Genomic DNA, 12,259 nt, shown 5'->3' on the forward strand with positions numbered 1-12,259 from the left:
TTTACTATTTCGCATTTAAAATAGTAGTACGAATGAGTCGTTCCTATCGCTGGTTGGAAAATCGGTTCACTACCGGGGCTGTACCACCTTGACAGCGTTGGTTCGAATCCCAACCGAGACCGGGCCGTGCACGAAAGAAGTATTCTGAGGGGCGTCAACAACACGTGTACCAAAGGGGAAAAAAAACAACGCTCCTTAAAGTGTAAAAAGTCAATTCTGCTACTGTACACCGTATGAACCGTGCCAAGTGGCCATGTGAGTCACGAGCGCTGCACGTCATGTCACCAAACACGATGACGAAGGTGGCTTCCTCTCGGTCCAACTCTTTACCATGAAGGGCGGAAACAGGAGTTGATGAAAAGGCAAACGTTTACCCAAAATGGGTTGCTCCTTTCATTAAGGGATGTATCATATGAAAAATTCTTAAATGAAGGCAGTGTAGCGCCCTAAGTTAGACTAGCTTGGTACAGGGCCGCTATCTTTTCATACGATCGCCGAGACGAAACGATGTCTGCTTGAAGGAATAAGCCAAAATAAACCATTTCTACAGCCGGTGCGCCCTTAAAGCAACGGCAACAGCACTATGAGCTGGAGTGAAGTCGGTCAAGGAAAAGTTGATTGAACGGCCTTAACGGTAAACAGGACACCGTGTCCTTCGTAGACCAATGACTCCAGCAACAGCAGCCACATCTATTCATCATGTGGAACTACCGCGTCTTCAGAATGTATAGGTATTTTATTGTGATTAGAACGAATTTTCCTTCAACAAATGACCTTCAGCATCTTTAGAATCATTGCAATAATTTGTTGAAACAGCGATTGCGAACCATTTCGTACCAGAATACAAGTCTATCTTTTTCAAATGTATTCACGACCCACGGTAATCGGAGACGACCAAAGCTGAGTTTGCATTTCGAGCAGGTGCTAAGGCCAGCTTCTCTTCTTGCCAGGTAGAAAGGTAGTGCACACCCCATGAAACTCCTTGGGCTCGCAAAAGGAAACTGAAACTGAAGCTTGAGACATGAGGTTGAGAGAAGAAACAACAACATCTCCGCGACAACCGACGATCTTCGGTTTTCAAAAAAAAAAAAACGAAAACGCAGCATGCAACGATAAACATGCGACCGAAAGCAGGCGAAAAAAGGGGAAAACAATAATGGCAACATTTTATGCTACAAACCTTAACAAAGTCTCCTTTCTCAGGTGCTGGTGGCAGAGCAGCTGTTCTGAAAATTATTCGCCGGCGTTCGATGTAAATTTAATACTTTTTTCGACAGACTCCAAAACGCCGCCCTCAGCTTCCTCCAGCGCTGCCTGCCTGATGTGTTTTGGCAAACTAACGTAGAATCAAGTTTTAACGTTTCACTTTCTTTTTCTTCGCCTTCTTTGAGAGGAAGGCCTTTTTCGATGGCGCCTTCCAGTTGTTCGTCCTTACTGGTTTGTCATTTTCTGCTTGTGTGTGTTTGCGGCGGACGTATTTCTTGGACAGCCAAAAGAGAGCAAAGGATCGATTTTGTCTGGACGGTTTGAGGACGGCTGCTTTTCTCTCCTTCGCCGGCGCTTCTGCCGATTCCAAGAAATGCCTTTTCACCCAAATTCTGGGACTACCAAGCGATTACGTCGCAAGAAAGGAACGGCTATTTGCTCGCAGCATATTTACTACTTGCCGAAAAGGAGGGCGATTACACTACCGAAAAAGGAATTTATGCAGCTCACTTGGTTGAACACTTGGAAATTTTCATAATTGACATTCCTACACTGAATAGAGAAAAAACACTATCGAAACCTATTCCAACTTGGAACACTTGATCGTTGCTCACTAACGATCTAATACTAGATGTGCAAATCGAGACCACTAGGTTCACAACGGTAGACACTAGGCCACAAACACTAGGAAACTGCTACGCCATTCTCTGTTGTGCGTCTCGAAACGGCATCTTACATCACATCACAATGTTTAGTCAAACCTTACAATTGCGACATCCGGTGGTTCAACCAATGCAAAACTTTACGTACCAAAACCAGATCTGGGTAAATCCCGCAATGCAAACGGGAAATTCCACCACATCCCCCGTCGTTCGCTAGTTAAAACAAAGCTGCTGAAGATTATTCATCTTGTCACAAATCTATCGAAATCACATACGGGCACCAACAAGGTATGAACGATCGATCAGTCGTGTAATTTGCGACTAAACCTCACAGTCGCCATCACACGTACTTTTAAATTGCATTCCCCTTATGCGCGTCGTCAAACAAACATGATCTTGTTGATGCTATTTCTGACCACAGCTTGCTGCATCAAAATGCAATACACCAAACCGGATTAAACCAAAAACCATAAACGAACCAGCTTGCCTTTGTTGATACAACACGATAACGAATGTGTGCCAGAGGTTTTTGTTAATGTTGTGACTGGTAACCTTCAGCTTTTGCGAAAGCCAATGCACCGCGACACTCGTCGAACACGCATCCGTACCTCAGCTTCGCACATTTGGAACTGAATATTGTAGGGGCAGAGAATTGGCGAACAACATGACAGTTGTGCTGTCAAAGTACAAAGTTTTCGCCTCGATTTTCGCTCGGATTCAGAATCAAATAGAACATCGATACAACACGTAGAAAATAAAAACTAAATCACATGAGCATTAAAAACCTATTTTAAATCCTTATCTACCAACTAGAACTGGAAAATGGTCTGCAAAACATTATTATTCCGCTTCGCTTCATCTGGAGTCCCTTTTTCTCGTAACCTTGGTCGATGCAGCGAAGCTGTCACTCGAAAAACCGTTCGTTCAAAAGTTGAACAGTTTTTTCCCCTCTTGTTTGGATGTCATAAACGGTCTCTTTTGGTTTAAAGATACGCTGAATTTTAGGCGGTTCGGTTGTGTTTGGTGTTGATGGTTCCATCGTTGTTTGTTATAAGTTTTCCGAGGTTTTCTGTGTGTTCACTCCTATCGCCGAAAGTGTTATCCATCGGCTAAAACAATAATCAGAGTAGAAACATTGACCGAAATTCGTAGAATACTCGCAGTGCATTGAGCTAGGCGTCATGGTGTAGGCTTCCACCATTGGAAAAGTGCCACAAAACACTGAAGCGTCTGTTTTAGTACCGAAAACCCATTTGTATTCTACCGAGAAAGAAAGTTTTGGTTGATTCTCGTTCGTGTTTGGTGCGGAAAAGAAACAATCCCAGCAACATGGACGAATTGATGGAACTATTCGACAACTTCATCGGTGATGCTCTCCAGCTGGAGAAAGCAATGGAAGATGAGTTCAAGGTAAGTCCGCAGCATCGGAAGCATTGTTGCCTGCAACGTAATCGTGCGTGCTTGTTTCAGGAATTCGAGAAAAAGCTGACCGATTGTGTCGCGCAAGCAAACGAGCGCGGCACACCAGTGCAAAATAAGAAGCGACCGAAAAGGCAGGTGTCCATTTCGGAAAAGGAAGAAAGCACCAATTCTAGCGCCCGGGAAGAGGAGGAACGATCAACAAAACAACAGGCGGATAAGAGCATGGCTTCTGCGACCAGTCGATCTACCGCGCGCATGCTGGACGTGTTTGGCAATGGCAATAGCGCTCCCGTTGCCGATGCCGTACAGCAATCGATAGAGACGATTCCACCGGTAGAAGCTTCCTTTGCACGTCCCTCACGATCGGCTGCGTTGAAGGCACAGGAAAAGCTCAAGGAACCGACGCTGAATACGAAAATGCGAAACGAGTCGTTTATGGCAGTGGTCGTTAAAAAAGAACGCCAGTCGAAAATCGAAAGCGACGGGAAGGACTCGGCCGTTGGCTCGGATAAACCTGCTTCCCAGCGCGACCAGTATGATGAAATGGAAACGGAAAATGATGCCAACTATGCCAACCGGAACACCAAGCATGACACGCAGCAACGTAAAGACGAAGGGTTCGGCAGCACCAATGAGTCGTCCGAGAAGGATGAGCCCCCTATGGTGACAGCGAAACCAACCAATCGCGAAGCATCCATTATGGTTGTTCCGTTGGCGGTACCGAAGGTGGAAGTCCTATCGGATGAAGAAATGCCTCCGCCGAAGCTGCCTCCTCCAAAACTGCCGGCACCGAAGGTTCGAACGAAGAAGAAGGTAGCGGCGAAGGATCAAAAGCTGGCTGATGAGACAGCCTCGAGTTCTGCCGTTTCGTCGGCCGAGTCGTCGATCAGTAGCTCGTCCAGCAGCATAAACGATACGCAACAAGGAGCCCGACGTGCGCGAGGAAGACCTCCAAAGGCAAGTAAAGTTGTGCCACCAGCGGTTCCAATGGAAGAAGATTCGATAGAACCGGTTCGCATAAAAACCGAAAAGTTATCGATTGCGGATTCCAACCAGCCGCAGAAACAGGATTCTAACACCTCAGGTAAATCGGTCTATGAAGACGCGCAGGAACAGATGGAGCAGCACCAAATGCGTCCTCTACAAGTCGTTCTTGAGAAAATCGTTGTCCCTGCAGTCAACCAATCACCGGTATCGGTCATGAACGGAACATTCCCTACAGGCAAGCCACAAGCTAATGAAACATATCCATTACCCCCGAGTATACAAGATGGTACTTTCACCGTTAATTCGCCACCGAATACTGCGCCTTGCAACGAAACGTTCAACCTTCCAGCGCAAGGAATCACGTATCAGCCACAACCGGGTACAAACGATACGTTTGTTATTGAAAAGACCGGTAGTGCAAGTACAGATCAAGATGCGGCAGCAAACTATCATAAGACTCTTGTAAATGCTAGTATCATGACGGAGGATGATTCCGTGGTAGAAAACTCACCCAATCAGGCCTCTATGTTGCCGGTAATAAAGCCGAAACCAGTCATCCTTTCTGCAAAACCGAACAAAAGCTCCGCATCGACAAGCGCATCGAAGAAGGGCTCCAGCGCGTTCCCGTCATCGTCAAAGCAACTGCAGATGAAGGACAACACTGAACTCTTCAACCCTTGTATCATGAGTCCGATCAAAAGTCGTATTCAGGCATTCGAAAAGTGCGCTTCCACGACGGCGGGAACACTTACGAAGGCAACCACCACCATCGGCACCCCTCAGGCCAGAGTAGGTCGTGTGCTGAAAACGATCAGCACTCCGTCGCTTGCCACCACGCCACAATTTTCCTCGCTCGAGTCCCTCGGATCGGTGGCCCATTCGGCGCAGGCCAAGGAGACCGTTTATACACCAAACTGTGCCACACAACCGTTGGTGAAGGCAGTGTCCGCTTCGAAGATTCACCAGATGCAGAACAAGGCGCTGCACAGCAAATTTGGAACCAATGCCACGGCCGTCAGCGGCGGCGGCTCGGTGCGCAGTTTGTCACGCGAATCCAGCAGCGATCGTGCACAGGGCCTGGGCGGTGGTAGTGGTGGTGGTGGAACATTGTCCGCTGCTTCGTCGACATCTTCGCTGCTGGATGAGAAGAAGAAGAAGCGCGAAGAGAAGCAACGATTGGCCGCCCAGCAGCGGGAGGCCATGGAGCGAGAAAAGAGGGAGCACGCGGAACGTTTGCTAAGAGAAAAGGAGGAAAAGTATCGAAAGCTGGTGCACGAAAAGCAGGAGAAGCAACGCATCGATGCATCCAAGAAAGCCAAGAAGCTGGAAGAATTCGAAAAGCGGCGCCAACTGGAAGAACAGCGAGCTTTGGCCGATCAAAAACGGGAAGCACTCGCCAAACAACTTGAGCAGCAAAGGTAAAGGAGAGATTAGGAGAAGAGGGAGGGACAAACAGGGCAATATCACTACAGGTTTTTTTTTCGTTCATTAGGATTGATCGTGAGCTACTTGAAACATTGAAGCAAAGTCAGATGAAGGAAACCCAAGAAACTAAGCTTCACAAACAGATGGTCCAGCAGAAGCTACGCCAGCAGCAACTCCAGCAAGAGCAGCAACAAATGGCGGCCAAAAAGAAAACAGCGGCTTCTAAGAAGGACACGTTCAAGTTCGAAATGATCGACACCGACGACACCACCGACGACGATGAGGCAGAAGATGTCGCCGCACGCAAAAAGAAACGGCCACCAACGCCAGCGTGGTGTCAGAATAGTAAGTTGAACTAAGACGATTGGTCATTGGTTGCAGCGTTTAACGAACTCTTTCCCATCACTACTTTACAGCCGCCGAGTTCCGCAAGACCCTCAAACTGCAGGCTATGGTCGAAACTAAGGTGGTGGATCGATTGTTTTCCGTTCAACCGATGACACCCGACTTGCGCATCCTTTTCCCTTCCATCGATGCGCACAAGCTGAAACGGAACTCGAGTGCTATTTGGCGAACTCCTCCACGCCAATCGCAGATTCCTTAAGGTACACTATTACGCTATGCCGTCTTGGTTTTTTGGGTGGTATCGTTTCAATCGAGTGTTACATTTATCGAATTCACATCCATCTACCTACACTCATCGTGCGTAATCGTACCTACACTTAGCGATGATAAGCTCAGATCGATTGGATCTTGTCTGCTTTACGATTTCGTTTCATATTTTATTTTTGCTAATGGAAAATGTAAACGCCCGTAGTTAGTGATCAGTTCTAGCTGGTAAGAATTTGTGTTGATTTTAAATTGAAAAAATCTCAAAAACGGAAAACATTATGAGGTAAAATAAATAGTTTTGTTTAAGATAAGCATTATTTTCTTGATTAAGCGACAGAAATATCACATTCGGATTACATAGAAATACACACCAATCATTTGAGTTAATATTTTACCTATTTCTATTTCACTTCCGCTATTAACAAGCCAACTTTCCATTCCTAGTTCAGTTGTCTGACAAAGTGCTTTCAGCATTATAGTAGCATTACGGGTTTAAAAAATATATTCTTTAGAAATTGTAACAAACGCGCACATATAAAATATATCTCTTTCAATAGATAACCAATCTTTAACCGGTTTTCCGTTCGTCGCTCCATGACGGCGTACGATTGTAACAGAGGGTTTCCTTCTTCAAAACTGGAGACCAATAGATTTAGCTGATGGAATAGACAAATAGAAAAGATAAGTGCTGAACTTTGCTCGGATCTGATTGCTTGCACTACATTTTGCACTCTACTACTGTTTTGCTCTCTACTTAACGTATTCTACGCGAAAAAGTTCTATTTGCAACACTTATTTTTCCTCATTCAGCTCTAGTACAGTTGTTTGGTGTTTGTTGTTGTGTATGTTCGGTATTCGTTTCATTCCTTTTGTTTGTTTGTTTTATTTATAATAGATATGTTTCTGTTTTTTTTTGCTTTGCCACATTCTAATAGTTTCACTCGCTTGCTTACTTACGATTATTGATATAAAAACTACAAAGCTTTTTCCTGATTCTCAAATAATTTTTTCACTAGTTTTCACTCAGTAGAATGATCTCCTGTATATATATATCTTAATATAGCTATATTAGCATTCAACGCTTCTACGCACTTTTCCCTAAAAATTCTTCCAATCTATCACTTTAAACTGTATAGCAAACTTGTGTTTCGTCTTTGTGTGTATGTTTTTGTATTCCAAAGTAAAGCATTCGTTAGTTGTTTTATCAAAAACAAAATCTAGTCTTTATAAAAAGATTCATGAAATTGTGACCCCATCGGTCGGCTTTATAGTAAAAAGGTCAGGTAGTTCGCAAGAGATATGCTTTGTGAGTCGTTGTGACTTTCGTTTTGATTCTTGTGCATTTTTGATTACTTGTTGTATCTGCCAACATAAGCCAGTGTAATAAAATGGAATCTTTATAAAGAGGTTTGTTGGAGAAAAATGACATTAAAATGAAACTACAGGCCACTTATTGTGGCCACGAGATACGGCCCGGCATTGCCATTGCCTTATTGACTTGTGTGGGTGTATGTATATTACCTAGATATTTTGTATGTAACTCCAAATCGGGTTTGATTATAAAAACGCTTCTAATTTTTCCATTTACTATTCATGCTACTCGTATTAAGATGATATGTTTTGGTTGCAATTTCATTAAGGAGCTTTGAAATACTAATTTGATTCTTTTGTATATCCTTTTCGATTCCACTCTACAAAAGCTTATTCGGTTGAGTTTCGTGTACTTTTCATCTTATCCTATTTCTCTGTGCTTATGAACCAAAAAATTTGGCTAACAGTTTGATGTATTATGTACTATTTAATTCTTCCACTGCTTTTTATGCGTTTCTACCATTCATGTATATAACGATAATATTCATCTAGGGTTCACTTGGTGCAATTATTGCTACATTGTTATATTTGTGTTTATGACGTTCGACTTTTCGATTCCAACTTTTCTTCAGCTCTCTTTTGCCCGTTCATGGAAAGTTGCAGTATAAATACTAATATTTTCATCATCATATATTCTCGGTCTCGAAGGCTTTGAGGATATCCTCCTTCAGCTTATCGTAGAGAAGTTGCTCTTGATCTTCTTCCTTCACCGACTGTTCTTTTGCCATCGTCGAGACGTTAGTTTTGGATGTGGATTTTTGTTTGAAGAAAGACATATAGTTTGGATCGTCACGGATCACTTCCGTCAGACGAGCACACTGTTCCGCAGACAACTCGAGTACAACTCGCAGCAAGCGATCGGTCTGCCGATCGTTTTCACTGTCGGACGCCGCAGTCATTTCATTACCGTTGGAAGGCTCATGAGATCGTTTAGAGGCGAAAAGAATGTAAGAGGGTTTCAGGCTCATGCACAATCCTTGGCCCACGTGAATTCCGTTCACCACCGAGAGACTGAAGGTAGTGGCGCCGATAAGAGCTATCTTTTCGCACCGTCGAACGGACGCGTACGTTTGAAGCAGCATCTCCATCATCTCACCTACAGGCAAGCTCTCATTTTCGGCCTCCTTGGATAGGAAATGTATCAGCACGGATAGCTGTTCATCTTCGCCGTTCTTCGGTAGAGCCAGGGAACGGACTTCTTCGAACAGCTCGCGATCGGCGGCAGTGGAAATGCCCAGCAAAATGTCGAACAACACTTCCACCTCATTCGGCTCGCAGGCCAGCAGAGCCTTCATGCTGAAGCGTATACCATCGATCCGTATCGCACTGTGGTCATCGGGATCGGACGCGATAAGTACGTTGCTTTCGAGCGAATGCTTCACGATGCGCAATCCAATGTCGATCGCACGCGAGTCATTGTTGAAGTAGTCGCAGAAATGATCCTCAAAGCCGAACAGTTTCAGCGCCACGATCGCGTTGTTCTTCATCATCAATTCCGCCTGCCGGATGCTGATGACTGTTTTCGTCCAGAAGCAGATCGAGGCGGCATGCGCCAACCGCGTTTCAATCGACGCGTTATAGTAGTTCGAATGCATAGCGGAAAGAGTGTCACAAATCACTAGGTCGCTTATGATGTTGCCAGTTTCGTTGATGAAATTGCACACCTTAAACCCGGTGGCAATGCTGTGACTCGTCGACGCCACTCCCGATAGGGCGGAAATGTGCGGCATTGTACCGAACGTAAGCACGTGTGCCGTAAGGCTCAACCACGCTGTGCGTGATTCGGAATCACGGAAGGGATTTAGCGACTCCTGATGGGCACTCTTATCCCGCAGGACATCAAGCGATCGGCCTGTTGCATACAATGCTGATCCGATGCTTGCCGCCACAAACGGCGTTGCAATACCTCCGGACAGAAAAATTGCTCCAGTTGCACCAGCGATACCTAGAAGGGAGAAAATGTTATTTCCGAAGGCCTTAAAAATGCAAAATGACACAAGTCCTACCAATGATTCCCGTCGCAATATCCAAAGCCTTGAAATAGTACGCCTTCCACGCTGGGGTCTTGCCGATCTCATACTCTACCAACTTTTCTTCATCCGCCTTCAAGCGACCATCCTTCGGGTACATCATTTCTGCCGAAGGGTACTTATTGTTGCGCAAAAAGTCCCGAAAACTGCCATAAACCCGACCATACGAATCCACATACTTCGGTTCACTAGCTTCAAGCACACCAAACTGATATCGAAACAGGGCCACCTCGTAGAGCTTTCCCTCAGCGTACAACTCGATGGGCAGGATCGTCAAGTGGCACGGTTCCTCCGGCATTACTCCCTGGCCGTAAATCTGCTGCGTAAGCTTGTCGATAGTTTTGCACGATTCCTCGTCGTAGAAGCAGAGCTGTTCCATGTACTCGAGCTGTAGCTCCTCGTCCGTCCAGTGGTTTGGATCCTTCATGGTAAGATTAAGCGCGTAACCGAGTGTGTTCTGCAGTGCTGCTCCACACAGCGATTGCGGCTCATCGCCTCGTGACGCTCCGCCACGGTTGAGGAACTTTTTCATGCTCTCCTTGGCCCGCTCAATCCACTCCTCTGGTGGAATTTCCATCTTGTTGGTCTTTGTTTTTTGTTTAGCCTTAACTCAATTGTAAAACTACTCGTATGATTACTATAGTGATACGGACACGGGAGTTTAAATGGAGATTAAATGTTCTATACGATTGCTTGCTGGTGTCAAATATCGTTACTCATATGTTGTGGAAGCATTGGTTATCTATATTAATGGTTTTACTGCCCAAAAATCCAACGGCAAATGCACTTTAAACTGCTCTGTTCAATTAATTGACAAACGTTTTGGTTGTATGTTTTGCAGCTCTGTGTTTGCGGCGACGGTTTCCTTATTCATTAATGTTACAAAGCAAGTCACGCGTAAGAAAATTCTCTAGAAGCTTTCAGGTATCCAATGGAATAGCACCAGGGTGGTAAATGAAGTAACGTTTCGTGACATGCAGTTGCTAACGAGTGCGGAGGACCATTCCGGTACAGTAGTGTCCTGAAAAAGAACGAAAAAAAAGTCAATATATCAAGTCAATATTTTACGTTGAACAGCAAATAGCAATCAGACATGACAAACAGAATAGAGAGCATATGTTACGATGGTGGTAAAATCAATATCATTTCGATTTGAGTCTTTTTCTAGTCCGCGTTATGTTCAAGCAGGGAAAAAGGACCTATGCTGGCGAAGGACATTACAGAGATTGATTATCATGTTGGTGAATGACATTCATTCCTTCAGAAAAGAAATGTTTTCAATTACCTTTATCTGAATTTTTTATCAGCAATCCTTTCGGAAGGCTTATACAACACTCGTTATTCAGTGTGGCGATAGAACCAGGGTTTTCCCCTAGTGCACAACAATAACTTCACAGCCGATAAAGCAGACTCACTCCTAATCAGCTTAAACTTTGCAAGACTTGGTAACGACGGTGGAAGAAAAACTTGTACACTTTAAATTATTTGTTTTTGGAAGTTTAACTGTTGCAATGAAAACGAAAGGACAGTTTACAATATTTTCCTAGAATCTACACACTTCGCTTTGGCCCTTTGTGGTTTATCCAGAACACTGCCCAATGAATGATGAAACGCAATAGAAACAGCCATAAAGAAAACTTGAAAAGAACAATGAATAGCCAAAGCTGTTGCGATGAGAATAAAAATAAAATCACTGTGTTCCTTTTATGCAGCAAGTAACAATATCGATTAGGTGTAGGTCATGGAGTCACTGCACGATTTGCAATATTCTCTTTTTGCTGAACTAACACGTAAATCAACAATCGATGCACCGACGACTTTCCCAGCCAAGGGACACACAAAATCTTTGCAAAACTGAAGTACTGGGATCGATGGAACTGAAGATGTTTTTCACTCCTTCGGGAAGAGGCGTGTTGTGGGCGTTTTCGATGGATGGTTAAAAAAAACTGATGAACATCAGATTGCACCGCGCACTTCAAACGCGGATGCAAGGGGCCTTTTGTTTGGAATCGAGCTTAGGAATCAAGAAGGATGCACAAACCTGCAGACTGGTAGCTGGAAAGGGAGGCAAAATCAACCATTTAAAACGCCAATGCTGCTCAAAAATCAAAACATAGGAAAAACAGCTGACAGTGCAGGACTGTATCAAACGCCATAGGCAACCCTGGTGTACCGAACGTCAAACCACTGTTGCTCGCATAAGCTGTTCATGCGACCCGCAAACGGCTCGCAATTGGTGTTGCCGAACAGCGCGTTGCGAACTAGCTTCGGTTGTCAATTTCAGTTGTCAATTGGAAACCAAGCAGTTCAGTGCTTCGAAACGAAGTACTCGTCGCAAGTTGTGATCGGAACGTGTTTGAGTGCGCACGTACGCGAATTTAGCGGTCAATAATGCAATCGAGAGTGATATATTCGTGCGTTTGTTCAATGTCGTTAGTTGTGCGTTGTTCATTTTGATTATTTACGAAATAATCAACGTGCTACTGGGGTTAATTACTCCAATCATTCCGGAACAGTGTAAAATGCCGCACAGATCTCTTGTCG

General features: G+C 44.6%; 2 protein-coding genes across 2 annotated transcripts; one reads left to right on the forward strand and one right to left on the reverse strand.

Annotated features, from left to right (window-relative positions):
* Window positions 1-2,965: 2,965 nt before the first annotated feature.
* LOC131289806 (histone-lysine N-methyltransferase, H3 lysine-79 specific) lies at window positions 2,966-6,869 on the forward strand. Its single transcript, XM_058319139.1, has 5 exons — window positions 2,966-3,278; window positions 3,339-3,510; window positions 3,631-5,695; window positions 5,770-6,047; window positions 6,119-6,869. Exons 1-5 carry the CDS (start codon window positions 3,198-3,200, stop codon window positions 6,304-6,306), a joined length of 2,784 nt encoding a protein of 927 aa, XP_058175122.1. The 5' UTR covers window positions 2,966-3,197; the 3' UTR covers window positions 6,307-6,869.
* LOC131289807 (uncharacterized) lies at window positions 6,671-10,620 on the reverse strand. Its single transcript, XM_058319140.1, has 2 exons — window positions 9,692-10,620; window positions 6,671-9,630 (listed from the first exon to the last, which is right to left on the reverse strand). The coding sequence occupies exons 1-2, from the start codon at window positions 10,290-10,292 to the stop codon at window positions 8,312-8,314; spliced, it is 1,920 nt and encodes a 639-aa protein (XP_058175123.1). The 5' UTR covers window positions 10,293-10,620; the 3' UTR covers window positions 6,671-8,311.
* Window positions 10,621-12,259: the final 1,639 nt, after the last annotated feature.

This window comes from Anopheles ziemanni, chromosome 3 (genome assembly GCF_943734765.1).
Source record: "Anopheles ziemanni chromosome 3, idAnoZiCoDA_A2_x.2, whole genome shotgun sequence".
NCBI classification, from domain to species: Eukaryota; Metazoa; Arthropoda; class Insecta; order Diptera; family Culicidae; genus Anopheles; species Anopheles ziemanni.